This window comes from Haematobia irritans, chromosome 4 (genome assembly GCF_050003625.1).
Source record: "Haematobia irritans isolate KBUSLIRL chromosome 4, ASM5000362v1, whole genome shotgun sequence".
In the NCBI taxonomy this organism is placed as follows: domain Eukaryota; kingdom Metazoa; phylum Arthropoda; class Insecta; order Diptera; family Muscidae; genus Haematobia; species Haematobia irritans.
In genome coordinates, this window is record NC_134400.1 from 188,829,695 (window position 1) to 188,850,353 (window position 20,659).

Sequence of the window (20,659 nt, forward strand, 5' to 3'; positions counted from 1 at the left end):
CATAATTATATATAGCCCCCATATAAACCGATAGCCAGATTTGACCTCCGGAGCCTTTTGGAGGGGCAAAATTCATTCGATCCGGTTACGGTTATGGTCTCTAACAATCATGCAAAAATTGTTTTATATGGGTCCGTAATTATATATAGCCCCCATATAAACCGATCCCCAGATTTGACTTCCATAGTCTCTTGGAGGGGCAAAATTCATCCAATCCGGTTAAAATTTGGTATATGGTGTTAGTATATGGTCTCTAACAACCATGCAAAAATTGGTCCATATCGGTCCGTAATTATATATAGCCCCCATATAAACCGATACCCAGATTTGAGCTCCGGATCCTCTTGGAGGGGCAAATTTCATCCGTTCTGGTTGAAACTTGGTATGTGGTGTTAGTATATGGTCTCTAACAATCATGCACAAATGGTCCATATCGGTCTTTAATTATAAATAGCCCCCATATAAACCGATCCCCAGATTTGACCTCCGGAGTCCCTTGGAGGGGCAAATTTCATCCGTTCTGGTTGAAACTTGGTATGTAGTGTTAGTATATGGTCTCTAACAATCATGCAAAAATTGGTCCATATCGGTCCATAATTATATATAGCCCCCATATAAACCGATAGCCAGATTTGACCTCCGGAGCCTTTTGGAGGGGAAAATTTCACCCGTTCTGGTTGAAACTTGGTATGTGGTATAGTATATGGTCTCTAACAAGCATGCAAAAATTGGTTTATATCGGTCCATAATTATATATAGCCCTCATATACACCGGTCCCCAGATTTGACCTCCGGAGCCTCTTGGAGGGGCAAAATTCATTCGATCCGGTTACAATCTGCTATGTGGTGTTAGTATATGGTCTCTAACAATCATGCAAAAATTGTTTTATATCGGTCCATAATTATATATAGCCCTCATATACACCGATCCCCAGATTTGACTTCCATAGTCTCTTGGAGGGGCAAAACTCATCCAATCCGGTTAAAATTTGGTATATGGTGTTAGTATATGGTATCTAACAATCATGCAAACAATGTTTTATATCGGTGCATAATTATATATAGCCCTCATATACACCGATTCCCAGATTTCACCTCCGGATCCTTTTAGAGGGCAAAATTCTTCCGATTCGTGTGAATTTGGTATATAAAGGTGTACTTTTCATTTTTAATAATAATAGAGAAAATCCAAGTGTTTGAATTTTAAAAATTTTGCAAAAATTCTCCTCCACCATTGGTGTTTGTTTTTTACTTTACAAAGAAAATAAAAAAAAAAATATTTCACTAAGCAAACCATGAATATTCGATCGCTTCATTTTCTAAAATATTTTTTTCGTATTAAGTTTTTTATTTTCATATCGGAAATAGTTTTGCTTTTTTTTTAAATAATTTTTCGAAATATAGTACATCGTTTGCTTTATTAAATTAGCTACGAGAGCACCATAAAGTCTTCATTCCAAAATGGCTCAAAATTTCTTATACATGTTTGAATTTGTAATCGATGATTTGCTAATCACCCGACCAAATCATTGCGCTCCCGAAGAGTATCCAACATGCTGTGAGATTTCATTTCGTAATAGTGTCTTCGTGTCAATATGTGACCGTGAATATGGTCATTGTGTCAATCCAAATGGACCGAAATGTGGTAAAAGTTGCATATTCTCTTTGGAGAAACCTATTCAGGATGTGGATCGTTTAATGATACATGTCTACAAGAAGAAAACGGAAACATGTAAATTCCTGCTTGGTTTCACCGATATGCCCATCAAAGGTCTCTTTGACAAGGTCATGGAAAATTTCCATGTGGAAAATCCCAATTGGGAGAATGTAATGCAAAAACATTTGCAAACTATGCCGGTTGTGGGTGTGAAACCAAAATGTCCCGACATTGTGGATAATGATTGTGATGAAGAGACAATGGGTAGACGTGAGCAGCTATGTCCCACATCGGAGTTGACCAAACGTCTTTTGCCATTGTTCAATTTAAAGGGTTGCCAAACTGGAAATATAGTAATGCTAATACGTCTGGTAGCCAATGGACCGGCTATGGTATTTTCTTTTCCATTTGCTAAAGTTTGTAATACAGGATGTCATAGTGGTGGAGAAACTACGATTCGTTGTGGTGGCGGTGGCAATGATAATGAGACCAGTGTAAATGATTGTTCACGCCGCGTGGGTGGAAATGACGATTTTGAAGGCGATGCCAATACCGACAAAGCCTGTGGTGGCAGTAGCAAGGCTTATAGGAATCATAAAAGTCCTTGTAATGGTTGTCCACCTTTGGCTGATCCTTGTTATACGCCGGAAAAGAAGCATCCGTGTCAAAGGTATTTTGCATGTAATGCTGATAAAGGATGCCCTTGTGACGAAGTGGAAGATGAGTGTTCTAGAGGTGAGTAGAGATACAAATATGGAGTTTTGGAATATTGAATATGCTCTATAGGATACCTAAATGATACGGTTGACTTGTCTTGAGGTTGTGAAAAAGCATAAAATTTTATTTAAAATTATTCAATATTAAGAATATTTAAATTGTCCAAAGGATTATTGAAAGGTCGATTTTTGACATCGCGACTTTAGACTTTTTGATGTGTTGTTATCATGAAATTGTCTACATTAGGTTATGTTAGGTTAGGTGGTAGGCTCACTTAGACTATTCAGTGGTTGCTACGTCCGACTTGCATGTCAAGGGTCGTGGGATCGATCCCTGCTTCGACAAAAGATATGATCGGAAGATTCCGAAAAAATGTTCAACATTACATTACTACTATATTAAATTTTTACTATGAACTGTAAAATGTGTCTTATTAAAGACCTAAAGTCAGAAAAGAACAGTGTTTGATATAAACGAAATGGACTATGTTGTTGGTTCAAAAATAACTTTTTTATTGAAAAAATAAAAATTTTGTAACAAACGAATTATTTTGGTGATAAAAGTGTATACTTTTCGAATCAATTCAAAAAACTCTAACAAAAGAAAAACGTTTTCCAAACGTTTTTTTTCTTTGCGTGTAGGATGGAGGGTTTATTAACTCTGTCATTCCGTTTGTAATACATCGAAATATTGCGCTAAGACCCTATGAAGTATATACATTCTGGGTCGTGGTGAAATTCTGAGTCGATCTAGTCCATCCGTCTGTCGAAATCACCCTAAATTCCGAACGAATATCGACTTGAAATGTGGCACAAGTAGTTGTTATTGATGGAGGTCAGATGGTATTATAGCCCCCATATAAACCGACCCCAGGTTTGACTTGCGGAGCCTCTTAGTAAGTATATGGTATCTTAACAACCATGCAAAAATTGGTCCATGTCGGTCCATAATTATATATAGCCCCCATATAGACCGATCCCCAGATTTGACCTACGACACGGTAGCCACTCGATCCAAAAATAAACTACCAACATTTGGAGAAAATTTTACCAAAAAACTACCAAACGAAAACAAACTCTTATTTTGCATAATTTCAATTCTAATGAAAATTTTGCACAATATTATTTCTGCAGAAAATTTTTGTCAAAATTTTATTTCTATAGAAAGTTTTGTCAAAATTTTATTTCTATAGAACATTTTGTCAAAATTTTATTTCTATAGAACATTTTGTCAAAATGTTATTTCTATAGAAAATTTTGTCAAAATTTTATTTCTATAGAAAATGTTGTCAAAATTTTATTCATATAGAAAATTTTATTTCTATAGAAAATTTTGTCAAAATTTTATTCCTATAGAAAATTTTGCACAATTTTATTTCTGTAGAAAATTGTTGTCAAAATTTTATTTCTATAGAAATTTTTTGTCAAAATTTTATTTCTATAGAAAATTTTGTCAAAATTTTATTTCTATAGAAAATTTTGTCAAAATTTTATTTCTATAGAAAATTTTGTCAAAATTTTATTTCTATAGAAAATTTTGTCAAAATTATTTCTATAGAAAATTTTGTCAAAATTTTATTTCTATAGAACATTTTGTCAAAATGTTATTTCTATAGAAAATTTTGTCAAAATTTTATTTCTATAGAAAATGTTGTCAAAATTTTATTCATATAGAAAATTTTATTTCTATAGAAAATTTTGTCAAAATTTTATTCCTATAGAAAATTTTGCACAATTTTATTTCTGTAGAAAATTGTTGTCAAAATTTTATTTCTATAGAGAATTTTTGTCAAAATTTTATTTCTATAGAACATTTTGTCAAAATTTTATTTCTATAGAAAATTTTGTCTAAATTTTATTTCTATAGAAAATTTTGTCAAAATTTTATTTCTATAGAAAATTTTGTCAAAATTTTATTTCTATAGAAAATTTTGTCAAAATTTTATTTCTATAGAAAATTTTGTCAAAATTTTATTTCTATAGAAAATTTTGTCAAAATTTTATTCCTATAGAAAATTTCGTCAAAATTTTATTTCTATAGAAAATTTTGTCAAAATTTTATTTCTATAGAAAATTTTGTCAAAATTTTATTTCTATAGAAAATTTTGTCAAAATTTTATTTCTATAGAAAATTTTGTCAAAATTTATTTCTATAGAAAATTTTGTCAAAATTTTATTTCTATGGAAAATTTTGTCAAAAATTTATTTCTATAGAAAATTTTGTCAAAATTTTATTTCTATAGAAAATTTTGTCAAATTTTCATTTCTATAGAAAATTTTGTCAAAATTTTATTTCTATAGAAAATGTTGTCAAAATTTTATTCATATAGAAAATTTTATTTCTATAGAAAATTTTGTCAAAATTTTATTCCTATAGAAAATTTTGCACAATTTTATTTCTGTAGAAAATTGTTGTAAAAATTTTATTTCTATAGAAATTTTTTGTCAAAATTTTATTTCTATAGAAAATTTTGTCAAAATTTTATTTCTATAGAAAATTTTGTCAAAATTTTATTTCTATAGAAAATTTTGTCAAAATTTTATTTCTATAGAACATTTTGTCAAAATTTTATTTCTATAGAAAATGTTGTCAAAATTATTTTTATAGAAAATTTTGTCAAAATTTTATTTCTATAGAAAATTTTGTCAAAATTTTATTTCTATAGAAAATTTTGTCAAAATTTTATTTCTATAGAAAATTTTGTCAAAATTTTATTTCTATAGAAAATTTTGTCAAAATTTTATTCCTATAGAAAATTTCGTCAAAATTTTATTTCTATAGAAAATTTTGTCAAAATTTTATTTCTATAGAAAATTTTGTCAAAATTTTATTTCTATAGAAAATTTTGTCAAAATTTTATTTCTATAGAAAATTTTGTCAAAATTTATTTCTATAGAAAATTTTGTCAAAATTTTATTTCTATGGAAAATTTTGTCAAAAATTTATTTCTATAGAAAGTTTTGTCAAGATTTTATTTCTATAGAAAATTTTGTCAAAATTTCATTTCTATAGAAAATTTTGTCAAAATTTTATTTCTATAGAAAATTTTGTCAAAATTTTATTTCTATAGAAAATTTTGTGAAAATTTTATTTCTATAGAATATTTTAACAAAATTTTATTTCTATAGAAAATCTTGTCAAAATTTTATTTCTATAGAAAATTTTGTCAAAATTTTATTTCTATAGAAAATTTTGTAAAAATTTTATTTCTATAGAAAATTTTGTCAAAATTTTATTTCTATAGAAAATTTTGTCAAAATTTTATTTCTATAGAAAATTTTGTCAAAATTTTATTTCTATAGAAAATTTTTGTCAAAATTTTATTCCTATAGAAAATTTTTGAAGTACTTCATAGTTGTAGAGGAAAATTGTGAAAAAGCTACCAAAACATCAAGTATTCTACCAAACAGTAAACAATTTACCATTTTTGGTAGAATTCTACCAAATGTCCGTCTGGATGTCTGTTGTAATCACGCTACAGCCTTCAATAATAAAGCTATCTTGCTTAATTTTTGCACAAACTCGTTTTTTGTCTCCAAGCAGGTCAAGTTCGAAGATGGGCTACACGGTTCCTATTGTGGTATAGCCCCCATATAAACCGATTTGGCGTCTTGGGCTTCTAGAACCCGTATTTTCTATCCGATTTGCCTAAAATTGGAAATCTAGAGGTACTTTAGAACCATAAATAAGTGTGCCGAAAATGGTGCCTATCGGTCCACCTTTTGGTATAGCCCCCATGTAGACCGATCTCCCTATTTTGCTTCCTGGGCTTCTAGAATCCGTAATTTTTATCCAATTTACCTGAAATTGGATATCTAGAGGTAATCTAGGACCATGAAGAGCTGTGCCGAAAATAGTGAGCATTGGTCCACGGTTTGATATAGCCCCTATATAGACCGACCTCCCAATATTACTTCTTGGGCTTCGAGAATCCGTTGGTGTAGCCCCCATATAGACCGATCTCCAGATTTTATTCTTGGGCTTATAGAAACCGTAGTTTTTATCCAACTTGCCTCAAATTGGAAATCTAGAGGTATTTTAGGACCATAAAAAGGTATGCCGAAAATGGTGAATATAGGTCCATGTTTTGATATAGCTATCAGATAGACCGATCTCCCGATATTACTTTTTGGGCTTCTAAAAACCGTAATTGTTGTCCACTTTGCCTGAAATCGAAAATATGGAGGTTTTTAGGAATACAAATAGGTGTGCAAGAAATGATTTTATTTTTTAGGCTTCTGGAGTCCGTAGTTTTTATCCAATTTGCTAGAAATGAGAAATCTACAGGTATTTTAGGACCTTAAATATGAGAGCCGAAAATGACGTGTATTGGTCCATGTTTTGGTTTATCTCCCAAGTTGACCGATCTCCCGATTTTACTTCTTGGGCTTTTAGAAACCATAGTTTTTTTTTATCAAATTTGCATGAAATTTTAAATCTAGAAGTATTTTAGGAACATAAAGAGGTGTGCCGAAAATGGTGAATATCGGTCCATGTGCACACGGATGAAAAATACTGTTTTTCATATGTTTGGCTATAAACATTATATGTTTGGAACACAAATTTTTAAACACAATATTTTTGAGTGCAAGCATATAATGTTCATAAACTAGCATAACATGTTTGGGACTATATGTTAATATGTTAGAACATATTATGTTTGGGACATAAAATGTTTGTAAATATAATATGCTTGGATGCAAACATATATTAATTTAGAAATAGCCTATAAACATATCTGTGTTTAGTAGCTTGGAGCGCTATTTAACAGGGAGCGATATTGAATTAAGTTGGTGGTTGTTGCTTGTTATTACAAAATTAACATTTTATTTTTCCTTGGGCAATTGATCAGCTACTTCTTTGATCCTTACAAACTGTGTGGTTCGCTGTTCGAATCCCCGTCCGGCAAAAGGTAAAATTAAAATAAAAAAAAATCATACAATTGAATAATTTCTTCTACAATGTTTGTATTACAGAAAAAGGTGCTAAGAACTAAAAAATCTCGTGGAAGTGAGAAAGATGTGGGGGAATATACAATTGGGCAGAAACAAAATTTTGAGCATTCAGGACGAAAACCTATGTTGTTAGCATATAGGTGCTGTTTATTTTCATAATTCATTATGATTGTAAATATATAAATAAATAAATAAAATTTTGAGCACAATATTGTTTGGGAGAATTTTTTTAAGCATATAATATTTTTAGGTGCAATATGCTTCCAAACATATTATATGTTCACATAATAACATATTGTTTTTTGGAAGACAACATTATTGAATTTGGATGCAAAAATACAAAATGTTTGGAACTTAGACTACCCAAACATATATTGTTTAGACCAATATGCTTTCAAACATATTATATATTGGAAGAGATCAAACATATAAATGTTTGGACAATACCCAAAAATGTATATGCTTGAAGCAGAATATGTTTGGGAGTATATGTTACAGAAGCGATTTTTTGTGAGCGTGCACTGATAATGAAAATTGCTTGAAACTGAATTATAGTTTCCAGATTTCACTTCTGGTAATCATTTAAATAATGGGGGTAAAAATCTACAGATGTTAGATTTTAAATCAAGGCGTTATTTCATCGTTTTCTTGCACACTTGCCCACGATGTTTATGATTCCTCTAAAACTCAAACAAATAGGGTTTTTATAAATCCAGAATCTGATCTAGTCTTCATAGGTAAAATCTTTGAATTTATCTTCGGGAAGTGTACTGGGTGAACTGATCTGCTTGTCACCAAATCCCCCTGAAATTTTCAAAGGAAACTATAATATTTGATTCATGGTTGTGGGTATTTAAGATTCGGCCCGGCCGAATTTACTGCTTTATATACTTGTACTCTCTCAAAAATCTCAGATATTTTTTATTTCTGCTATTTTGTCATGGATGTGAACATGATTTGGCCGAGCGAATTACATGTACTGACATCTCTTGCATGGTACTCTGCCGAATTTCATAATACTGATCGGCCGAATTTAGAGTCTTTCATATTTTCCATTCTCATAAAGCTCCCAAATGTAAACAACAAATGTGCCACTTGAAAGCTTGCAGTGGATCCTGTGCTCCGTCTCAACCCGTTGGTCCACAATCTAAGACTATTGGTGGATGTAGTCAATCGTCTGGTGGTGGTGGTGGTGGATGTTCCTGTGATGAATGTTTAGACGCCTGTGAATCAGGTAAGACTTCTAATGTTTTCCAAGGATCCTACCCTTTTTGAATGTTATCAGTCAGAGATTTCCTTCCATAGACTCTTTTTTCATGATCTTTGGCTAGAAGGCTTATTCTTCTCTTTCGTTTATTGCAGCCAAGACCAAAGCATTGAGGAAACTACGATATTTGATCAAAAAGTACAGTGGTGAAATTTAATAAAGTTTCGATGCATCAAACCAGAAATATCGACGACATTCTAAATTCAAAATTTACCGTTAAAAAAAAAAAACCAAAAAAAAAAACGAAAAATTACCAAAAGGGTGGATTCCTTGGAATGCTATTTCAAAAAAGGGCCTAACATAAAATTTAATTTTTCTAAAATTTTTAGCCCAGTCTTGTGATCCTTGCAGTAGTGCCCTCCAACCATGTTTTGTAACACCACGTAAAACTGATCCCGGACCAGAGGCCTATGATGAATTTGAAGCTTGTCTCAATGGTAGTGGTTTGGTGATACGAGTTCTCAAAGATAGCCACTGTGTGGAGAATATTACAGATGGCACCGAGAATTTCCATAATGATGGGGACACTGAATGCTGTGAGAAGGTTGGTAACCATTTTAGTTTCTTTCTTATTCTTGACTATCTAACTCGATTATCTTCTTCTAGAATAACAGTCAGCATGCAAGCAATGATGTGGCAGCTAAGGTGAAACAAATTTTAGAACATAGTTCAGCTGCTCGAAATTTTATAAAACGTCAAACTGGTGGTCATATTATCAATAATCCCAAACTACCTCAAATTCGTGCGAATATTAAATATTCTGGAAATGAGACCTGTTATACTCCAGAGAGTTATTATGTTCCCTATTCGAAGATCAAGAAATTCTGTAATGATCGAAAGAATAAAATCGAAAGTTATCGTAGTCGTCGTAATAGAGCTGGTGCTGATTGCCAACCCATATGTCCTCCTCTACATCCCAATGACAATAGGAATTGTTGTATTCAGGTGGATCGTGATGACATCCGAAATACCATGAAGGGTATTGACAATGATATGCGAAAGAAGGGTATTGAGGTAAGTAGAAATGGCATGAAGAATATCATGTTCACTAGATAGGGTCACGAAAAAAAGTTGATGCGGTCACCCCACAGGTTTGTAGCATATTCGAAGACAATTTCAGAACACCAAAAGTTTGTTTTTTTCGTGCATGCTACGACCCCCCCCCGAAATACAATTTATTGTGCTGTGTCGTCATTTGAAGTCCGATCGAAAAGAAACGCATATCGTTGTTCGTTGTTGATCAGGGCTATATTTCGTGCATTGGTCATTTTTGACTCCGACGTCAAATTTGATTTTTAATTTTTTATTTCGCTTCGTATAACCCTATGATGCCCATTTCTGATAACCATTATAAAGATCTTAACAAAATATGAAACTTTTGCTTTTGAAGTATATTCATAAGTATATTCATAAACAAAAAGTATATTCATAAACAAAAAAGTTACAGAGATTTTAAAAAGTCAATAGGTCACCCTACACACCAACAAATAGTTTTTGCTGTGTTGTCATGATGTCCGATCGAAACCACATGCACATCGTTATTCACATCTACGAAACTAATTTATAAGGTGTTTAGAACACAAAGGGTACCTTTGTATACATACTCGTTGTTTGCACTACGGCATTTTCATGGTTATGCAAAGTGCATGAGTTTTTGCTAGAACAATTTGAGAGCTTACTGTTTTAAAATTCTAACAATCACTTTCGCTTTCGGGGGGTCGTAGGGTACACGGTAAAAAAGTTTTGGTGTTCTGAAATTGTCTTCGAATATGCTACAAAACTGGGGGTGACCGCATCAACTTTTTTTCCCTTTAGGCCCTGACCCTATCATAAGCGTAGCTAGAAAATTGTCCTAGGGGGGGCTATAGCCCCCCCTAGCTAAAAATGAATGGACTGAAGTTATAGGTTATAGTATTGTTTTATTTTATAAAAATGAATAAAAAATCAGATTCCAATATAACTAGACAATTAATTTATAATAAAAAAACTAAAAGCAGTTCCAAACTTTTTCCCTACTTCCAAAAATGTCCTCAGAAAGAAGTTAACAGGAAATTTTTTAATTCAATTTTTTATAACTCGTTTTTTCATATTTTTTCTTTTTGAAGCATTGTTAAGATATTCGTTTATTAAAGAATAGTTTTAATATCAATTACCATTTTTTAATTAAATCGACTAAAAATTAGACTAAACAAAAAATCCGACTAAACAAAATAAAATTTTGCATGAAAGTCATTAGCGGAACTTGGTGCGGTTGTATTTACTAGTTTAATATTATATAACAACAATGGAAAATCCTAAATAGGTTTCCAAATTCTTGGGGGGGGGGGCTAAAATTTTTCTGGGGGGTCTAAGCCCCCTCCCCAGAGGCCTTCCTACGCTTATGGGCCCTATCTAATGTTCACTCCATTGCTCCAAGAGCAAAATTTAATTTTTGGCGGGAAAACATTTTGGCGGCAAATATGTTGTTTTTCACACAAACAGAAATACAATTTTGACAAAATTTTCTAAAGAAAAAAAAGGTGGACAAAATTTTCTATAGAAATAAAATTGTAAAAGTGAAATAGAAAATCCATAGAAAGAAAATTTTTACAAAATTTTATATAAAAAGAAAATGTTAACAAAATTTTCTATAGAAAGAAAATATTGACAAACTTTTTCTAAAGAAAGAATTTTCTAAATAAAAAAATTTGGACAAAATTTTCTATAAAAATAAAATTGTGAAAAGTGAAATAGAAAATCTATAGAAAGAAAATATTGACAAAATTTTTCTAAAGGAAGAACATTTTGACAAAATTTTCTATAGAAAGAGAATTTTGACAAAATTTTCTATAGAAAGACAATTTTGATAAAAGTTTCTATAGAATGGCAATTTTGACAATATTTTCTATAGAAATAAAATTTTGACAAAATTTTCTATATAAATAAAATGTTGACAAAATTTTCCATAGAAATAAAATTTTGACACAATTTCCTATAGAAATAAAATTTTGACACAATTTCCTATAGAAATAAAATTTTGACAAAATTTTCTATAGAAATAAAATGTTGACAAAATTTTCTATAGAAATAAAATTTTGACAAAATTTTCTATAGAAATAAAATTTTGACAAAATTTTCTATAGAAATAAAATTTTGACAAAATTTTCTTTAGAAATAAAAGTTCGACAAAATTTTTTATAAAAAAAATATAGAAATAAAAAATTTTCTATAGAAATAAACTGTTGACCAAATTTTCGACAAAAATAAAGTTTTTTTTTTCAAAATTTTCTATAGAAATCAAATATTGAAAAATTTTTCTATAGAAATAATATAATATAGAATAATATAATAGAAATTAAATTTTGAAAAAATTTTCTATAGAAATAAAATTTTGACAAAATTTTCTATAGAAATAAAATTTTGACAAAATTTTCTATAGAAATAAAATTTTCACAAAATTTTCTATACACATAAAATTTTGACAAAATTTTGTATAGAAATAAAATTTTGAGAAAATTTTTTATAGAAATAAAATTTTAACAAAATTTTCTATAGAAATAAAATTTTGACAAAATTTGCCATAAATATAATATTTTGACTAAATTTTCTATAGAAATAAAATATTGACAAAATTTTTCTATAGAAATAAACTGTTGACCAAATTTTCGACAAAAATAAAATTTTGTCAACATTTTCTATAGAAATCAAATATTGAAAAATTTTCTATAGAAATAAAATTTTGACAAATTTTTCTATAGAAATAAAATTTTGACAAATTTTTCTATAGAAATTAAATTTTGACAAAATTTTCTATAGAAATAAAATTTTGACACAATTTTCTATAGAAATAAAATTTTAACAACATTTTCTATAGAAATTAAATTTTGACAAAATTTTCCATAGAAATAAAATTTTGAAAAAAATTTCTATAGAAATAAAATTTTGACAAATTTTCTATAGAAATTAAAATTTGACAGAATTTTCTATAGAAATAAAACTTTGACAAAATTTGCTATAAAAATAATATTTTGACAACGTTTTCTATAGAAACAAAATTTTGACAAAATTTTCTATAGAAATAAAATTTTGACAACATTTTCTATAGAAATACAATTTTGACCAAATTTTCTGTAGAAATAAAATTTTGACAAAATTTGCTATAAAAATAATATTTTGACAACGTTTTCTATAGAAATAAAATTTAAAAAATTTTTGTTTTATAGAAATCAAATGTTCGTTTTGTTTGTTATTGTTGGTTTACTCTTCAATCATTATTGTTGTTTTTGATTTCAGCTTAAAACCATGCATTGACTAAACTAAAAGTGTAGCTTAACCAACAGAGGAAAAGTATGCTTTTCAAATTTATTTGGGCAAAGCCCTATAGACTGCAAGACGGTTGGATGGACAGCTGTTTCGGAATTACCACATACCTCATCAGCATCCTTTACTTGCAGCAAAACCATCAACCAATTATCAGAATAAGTTCGGGTAATTCACTCAACCCAGAGTGAACTACACTTGAATCTCCCGCAAAAATGTTTTGATAGTCGGCTACTGCCTAAACAAATTTGCAAGCAATTCTATAGTAATAAAATGTTTACAAAATTTTCTATAGAAATGAAATTTTGACAAAATTTTCTATAGAAATGACATTTTGACAAAATTTTCTATAGAAATAAAATTTTGACAAAATTTTCTATAGAAATAAAATTTTGACAAAATTTTCTATAGAAATAAAATTTTGACAAAATTTTCTATAGAAATAAAATTTTGACAAAATTTTCTATAGAAATAAAATGTTGACAAAATTTTCTATAGTAATAAAATTTTGTCAAAATTTTCTATAGGAATAAAATTTTGACAAAATTTTCTATAGAAATTAAATTCTGACAAAATTTTCTATAGAAATAAAATTTTGAAAATTTTTGTTTTATAGAAATTAAATGTTCGTTTTGTTTGTTATTGTTGGTTTACTCTTCAATCATTATTGTTGTTTTTGATTTCAGCTTAAAACCATGCATTGACTAAACTACAAGTGTAACTTAAACAACAGAGGAAAAGTATGCTCGTCAAATTTATTTGGGCAAAGCCCTATAGACTGCAAGACGGTTGGATGGACAGCTGTTTCGGAATTACCACATTCCCCATCAGCATCCTCTACTTGCAGCAAAACCATCAACCAATTATCAGAATAAGTTCGGGTAATTCACTCAACCTAGAGTGAACTACACTTGAATCTCGCGAAAAAAGGTTTTGATAGTCGGCTACTGCCTAAACAAAGTTGCAAGCAATTCTATAGTAATAAAATGTTTACAAAATTTTCTATAGAAATAAAATGGTTACAAAATTTTCTATAGAAATGAAATTTTGATAAAATTTTCTATAGAATTAAATTTTTGACAAAATTTTCTATAGAAATAAAATTTTGACAAAATTTTCTATAGAAATGATATTTTGACAATATTTTCTATAGATATAAAATTTGGACAAAATTTTCTAGGAAATTCCTCCCCGATTCCTTTCGATTGTGGCGAAACCAGCAAACCCCTATAACTACAGAGAACTCCATAATTATCAGTTAATAAAAACAACAACATATCATTATCATCCATTGAATAATTTCAGAGCATTGCAATAAAATCAATCAATTCAGTTTAAAGCTATCTTAAGCCATAAATTACTTGAATTTCATACAAATTATAATTTTCTCTTCATTTTTTGTTGAATTCATGCATTTGCTATTTTTTGTTGGGTTTTTTTATTTCAAGGTTTGCTATAAGACCTGTGACGATACGGAGACCGATGTCTTTCTGGTTAAGTTGGGAAGTAAACAAAAATGCCAACATAAGAAGAATAACATTGAGATTGAATTGAGAACTCCAAAGATGCCTATAGTCTTGCCTAATCGCCGAGTAACCACAGAAACACAAATCGATGAAGTTGAATTGGATGCTGCCCTATCCGGTATGTGCAAGGGCAAAGGAAAAAAAGGCAAAAAGGGTAAAAATGCCAAGAAATAAATTTCAAGCTATTGCAATGTTGAGTGAAGACGGCGATGTGTGATGTAAGGCATGCCATAATAATATATTAAAAATTTTATAGCCTTATTTTGGGCAAGGATAAAAATAATACAAAAAAAATTGGTTTGGTACATTAAATTATTTTTAAATTAAAATTAAAAATGTTCAAATCTCATTTGGCGAGATATTAGCCAATTCGAAACTCCGTTAATGGGATCCAAATAAATCGGCCAAATTTTAAATTTAAGAATTCTGTTAAAACAGCAAGAAGTCTGCCAAAAAAGAAAGCATTGACTGTTTGTTGAAATAGCAATAATTCTCTGCTACTTTTTTTTCATATTAGGTCAATATTTTTTTTAGTATAGGATCTATATGGAGGGTATAAAAAGGCTTCTATGATAACCTCAAATAAATTATAGGGAATTCGAATTAGCCCTTCTATCCTTCATGCTTGCCGCCAACACCACGAAATGTACACATTGATATCCTCTCAAAACACCATCATCCATCGTAAACAAAAAAACAGTAGCTTCCATAATAAAGCCTTCTTTAAAATTAATGCATCCATCATTGTTTTATTCAGCTATTGAGAAATTCTTGAGTTGAAGTTTCCAGTATCCAAATGCCGTATCAACAGCATTCCATTCGATTTGAGTGAGAAAAATAAAACAAAAAAACAAAATGAATTTTTGGGTGAGAGAAAACCCCCAAAGTTGTGTGCAGTGTGGAACCAGCGTTGCCAGAATTGTTTCACCAAAAACCGCTAGATTTGTCCAAAAAACTAGCCAAAAAAGCTAAAAAATTTTAAAAAATAGCTAGAAAAAAGCTAAATTTTTTTGTATCAAAAGTCACGTTTTTGATTGAAATTTAACAAATTTAAAGGCTTTATTTCACTTAAAATGCATATTATTTTAATTGTATTCATTTTATTTCCATTTCTGTGAGACCGTAAGAAAATCTAAGTCATATTACCTCTGTTTGCGTACTCGATACATTTGGATTACTATCACAAATTTTTACTGGAAGTCCTTCGTTTATATTTCCTAGTAAAAACATTTTTCCAAGTAAACTTGCAATTATCAGCTGGTTAATCATCAACAAGTCAAATGTGCGATATTTTGCACAATGTCACATAGAACTGCATTCGAAAATATCAACATATTTCATTTTAACTGAATTAATGATAAATTCGTGAACGAGTACACTTCTCCTAATATTTCCCAAGAGAATAAAACCCATTCTAACTATCTTGCAAGTTTATACTGAATAACTTTTATTCAAAAATTTCCCTACAAACCTATTGTTGTCCAATTTTCGTAAATGTAAATCCATTCCTTTAATTCCTTCCTTTAATCCTATCACTACGATTTTTTTTATTGCATATTTTTATGTTAAAAAATAATACCACATTCAAAACTTTATTATTATTATTTTATTTATTATTATTATATTATTTCTATGTTCGGTTCCAAAGATTTTGAACACTAATGATTTTGGTATTGATTCCGAGTCAAATTTGAACTTATTCGTTTTTTCAGCTTTTTATTCATGAACTACCACAGTGCTTTAAAAACGTGCTAACGAAAACTTAAATTTCCAAATTCAGACTCTAAGTAGGAATTATTCTATGTATACGTTTTTAAAATAAAATGTTGAAAACCCTCTTCTATTTTTGAGCCCTATTTTGGTTTGTGGTCAAGATACAAAAACTCCACAAATTTAAAGACTATTTCATTAATTTTAAGAATTTTGTAGAATTGACCCTAGCCTTCTTTCATGTAAAGATACCCACTTTTAAGTTAAATCAATTAACTATAAGGACAAAACGACTTTATCGGCTTTTGGACAAGGAAAAAAGTTTATATAAGAGAAATTCACAAATGCTATTATAACCAAAATTCGCGTTCGTATTTTAAGGACATGAAATTCACAAATGCTATTATAACCAAAATTCGCGGACGTATTTTAAGGACATGAAATCTTTGGCCTCACGACAATGTTTTTTTAGTGTACAAAGCAATTCACATCTACTATTTTAGTTTAGTAATATCATAATAAATTTAGAATATTATAATAACATAAAAAGGATAAACGAGTCAAATGCTAATATTCCTAATAATTTACTGACAGTTTATATAAGGAATTTGTATGGTAATAGTAGATTTAAAGTTTACGATAACTTTTACGAATACGAGGAAAAAACTTTACAACAAGGTGTATTTGCTCCAAAAATGCCCGGATAATGGCTGGAATAATTATTAATGCTTCAATTGAGCTTCGAATTATTTCATATTTCAATAGGAACATGTCGAAAATAAAAAATCCAAAAATAGCTAAAAACGTCATGAAAAAAAGCCAGAAAAAAAGCTAAAAGCTAAATGCATTTTTTTCCCGCTAAACGTCTTCAAAAAAAGCCAAATCTAGCGGGAAAAAAGCTAAATTGGCAACGCTGTGTGGAACGTACGAACGGATATGTAAAACGCTTGTAAAACTTGTCGAAGCGGAACCGAATGTTGAAGACAATCATCATATTTTACATTGTAACCATTCATTCATACCATTGCATGCATTGTGGAAGCACACATGGAACCACGGGCCGGAGTACACTGGGAAATATATATTTCGTTGGATAAGTATAGGTTAGGTATAGTGGCAGGCCGATATTTCAGGCTCACTTAGATTTTGTTAAAAATTTATTTCTATAGCAAATTTTGTTAAAAATTTATTTCTATAAAAAATTTGTTATATAAAAATGTTATTTCTATAGAAAATTTTAGTTATATAGAAAACTTTTTTATTTCTATAAAAAATTTTGTCAAAATTTTACTCCTATAGCGAATTTTGTCAAAATGTTATTTCTATAGAAAATTTTGTTAAAAATTTATTTCTATAGAAAATTTTGTCAAAATTTTATTTCTATAGAAAATTTTGTCAAAAGTTTATTTCTATAGAGAATTTTGTCAAAAGTTTATTTCTATAGAAAATTTTGTCAACATTTTGCTTCTATAGAGAATTTTGTCAAAAGTTTATTTCTATAGAAAAATTTGTCAAAAGTTTATTTCCATAAAAAATTTTGTCAAAATTTTGCTTCTATAGAAAACTTGACTCCTATAGAGAATTTTGTCAAAATGTTATTTCTATAGAAAATTTTGTTAAAAATTTATTTCTATAGAAAATTTTGTCAAAATTTTATTTCTAAAGAAAATTTTGTCAAAAGTTTATTTCTATAGAAAATTTTGTCAAAAGTTTATTTCTATAAAAAATTTTGTCAAAAGTTTATTTCTATTAAAAAATTTTATCAAAATTTAATTTTATAAAAAATTTTTACTTCTATGGAAAATTTTGTCAAAATTTTATTTCTATGAAAAAATTGTGAAAATTTCATTTCTATAAAAAATTTTGTCAAAATTTTATTTTTATAGACAATTTTATTTCTATAGAAAACTTTTTTATTTCTATAAAAAATTTTGTCAAAAACTTTACTCCTATAGAGAATTTTGTCAAAATGTTATTTCTATAGAAAATTTTATTAAAAATTTATTTCTATAGAAAATTTTGTCAAAATTTTATTTCTATAGAAAATTTTGTCAAAAGTTTATTTCTATATAAAATTTTGTCAAAAGGTTATTTCTATATAAAATTTTGTCAAAAGTTTATTTCTATAAAAAATTTTGTCAAAATTTTATTTCTACAAAAAATTTTACTTCTATAGAGAGTTTTGTCAAAAACTTTACTCCTATAGAGAATTTTGTCAAAATGTTATTTCTATAGAAAATTTTGTTAAAAATTTATTTCTATAGAAAATTTTGTCAAATTTTATTTCTATAGAAATTGTTGTCAAAAGTTTATTTCTATAGAAAATTTTGTCAAAAGTTTATTTTTATAGAAAATTTTGTTGAAAATTTATTTCTATAGAAAATTTTTGCAAAATTTTATTTCTAAAGAAAATTTTGTCAAAAGTTTATTTCTATAGAAAATTTTGTCAAAAGTTTATATCTATAAAAAATGTTGTCAAAATTTTATTTCTATAAAAAAATTGTCAAAATTTCATTTCTATAAAAATTTTTGTCAAAATTTTATTTTTATAGAAAATTTTGTCAAACTTTTATTCCTATAGAAAATTTTGTTAAAATTTCATTTCTATAGAAAACTTTATTTCTATAGAAAACTTTTTTATTTCTATTAAAAATTTTACTTCTATAGAAAATTTTGTCAAAATTTTATTTCTGTAAAAAAATTGTCAAAATTTCATTTCTATAAAAATTTTTGCCAAAATTTTATTTTTATAGAAAATTTTGTCAAAATTTTATTTCTACAGAAAATTTTGTTAAAATTTTGTTTCTATAGAAAACTTTTTTATTTCTATAAAAAACTTTACTTCTATAGAAAATTTTGTCAAAATTTTATTTCTATAAAAAATTGTCAAAATTTCATTTCTATAAAAATTTTTGTCAAAATGTTATTTCTATAGAAAATTTTGTTAAAAATTTATTTCTATAGAAAATTTTGTTAAAAATTTATTTCTATAGAAAATTTTGTCAAAATATTATTTCTATAGAAAATTTTGTCAAAAGTTTATTTCTATAGAAAATTTTGTCGAAAGTTTATTTCTATATAAAATTTTGTCAAAAGTTTATTTCTATAAATTTTTTTTCAAAATTTTATATCTATAAAAAATTTTACTTCTATAGTTTTGTCAAAATTGTGTTTCTATAAAAAAATTGTCAAAATTTCATTTCTGTAAAAAATTTTGTCAACATTTTATTTTTATAGAAAAATTTGTCAAAATTTTATTTCTATAGAAAATTTTGTCAAAATTTTATTTCTATAGAAAATTTTATTTCTATAGAAATTTTTTTTATTTCTATAAAAAATTTTGTCAAAAACTTTGCTCCTATATAGAATTTTGTCAAAATGTTATTTCTATAGAAAATTTTGTTAAAAATTTATTTCTATAGAAAATTTTGTCAAAATATTATTTCTATAGAAAATTTTGTCAAAAGTTTATTTCTATAGAAAAATTTGTCAAAATTTTATTTCTATAGAAAATTTTGTCAAAATTTTATTTCTATAGAAAATTTTGTCAACATTTTATTTCTATAGAAAATTTTTTTATTTCTATAAAAAAGTTTATCAAAAACTTTGCTCCTATATAGAATTTTGTCAAAATGTTATTTCTATGGAAAATTTTGTTAAAAATTTATTTCTATAGAAGATTTTGTCAAAATTTTATTTCTATAGAAAATGTTGTCAAAAGTTTATTTCTATAGAAAATTTTGTCAAAAGTTTATTTCTATAGAAAATTTTGTCAAAAGTTTATATCTATAAAAAAATGTTGTCAAAATTTTGTTTCTATAAAAAAATTGTCAAAATTTCATTTCTATAAAAATTTTTGTCAAAATTTTATTTTTATAGAAAATTTTGTCAAACTTTTATTTCTATAGAAAATTTTGTTAAAATTTCATTTCTATAGAAAATTTTATTTCTATAGAAAACTTTTTTATTTCTATAAAAAATTTTACTTCTATAGAAAATTTTGTCAAAATTTTATTTCTATAAAAAAATTGTCAAAATTTCATTTCTATAAAAATTTTTGTCAAAATTTTATTTCTACAGAAAATTTTGTTAAAATTTTATTTCTATAGAAAACGTTTTTATTTCTATAAAAAACTTTACTTCTATAGAAAATTTTGTCAAAATTTTATTTCTATAAAAAAATTGTCAAAATTTCATTTCTATAAATTTTTTTGTCAAAATGTTATTTCTATAGAAAATTTTGTTAAAAATTTATTTCTATAGAAAATTTTGTCAAAATATTATTTCTATAGAAAATTTTGTCAAAAGTTTATTTCTATAGAAAATTTTGTCGAAAGTTTATTTCTATATAAAATTTTGTCAAAAGTTTATTTTTGTCAAATTTTTATTTTTATAGAAAATTTTGTCAAAATTTTATTTTTATAGAAAATTGTGTCAAAATTGTATTTCTATAGAAAATTTTGTCAAAATTATATTTCTATAGAAAATTTGGTCAAAATTTTATGTTTATAGAAAATTTTTCAAAATT

The 20,659-nt window shown here is 27.3% G+C and overlaps 1 protein-coding gene across 1 annotated transcript; it reads left to right on the top strand.

The window, feature by feature from the left end:
* The first annotated feature begins 1,312 nt into the window (after positions 1 to 1,312).
* Positions 1,313 to 14,757, top strand: LOC142234846 (uncharacterized). The gene is made up of 5 exons (XM_075306048.1): positions 1,313 to 2,392; positions 8,396 to 8,563; positions 8,926 to 9,140; positions 9,203 to 9,610; positions 14,344 to 14,757. The coding sequence occupies exons 1-5, from the start codon at positions 1,462 to 1,464 to the stop codon at positions 14,593 to 14,595; spliced, it is 1,974 nt and encodes a 657-aa protein (XP_075162163.1). The 5' UTR covers positions 1,313 to 1,461; the 3' UTR covers positions 14,596 to 14,757.
* Positions 14,758 to 20,659: the final 5,902 nt, after the last annotated feature.

What these genes read in the sequence shown, in the direction of transcription:
- LOC142234846 (XM_075306048.1), top strand. Translation starts at nt 1,462, where the DNA reads ATGGCTCAAAATTTCTTATACATGTTTGAATTTGTAATCGATGATTTG. An exon ending in TTTAGACGCCTGTGAATCAG is followed by an intron (nt 8,564 to 8,925) that starts GTAAGACTTCTA and finishes TAAAATTTTTAG; the next exon opens with CCCAGTCTTGTGATCCTTGC. An exon ending in TGCGAAAGAAGGGTATTGAG is followed by an intron (nt 9,611 to 14,343) that starts GTAAGTAGAAAT and finishes TTTTATTTCAAG; the next exon opens with GTTTGCTATAAGACCTGTGA.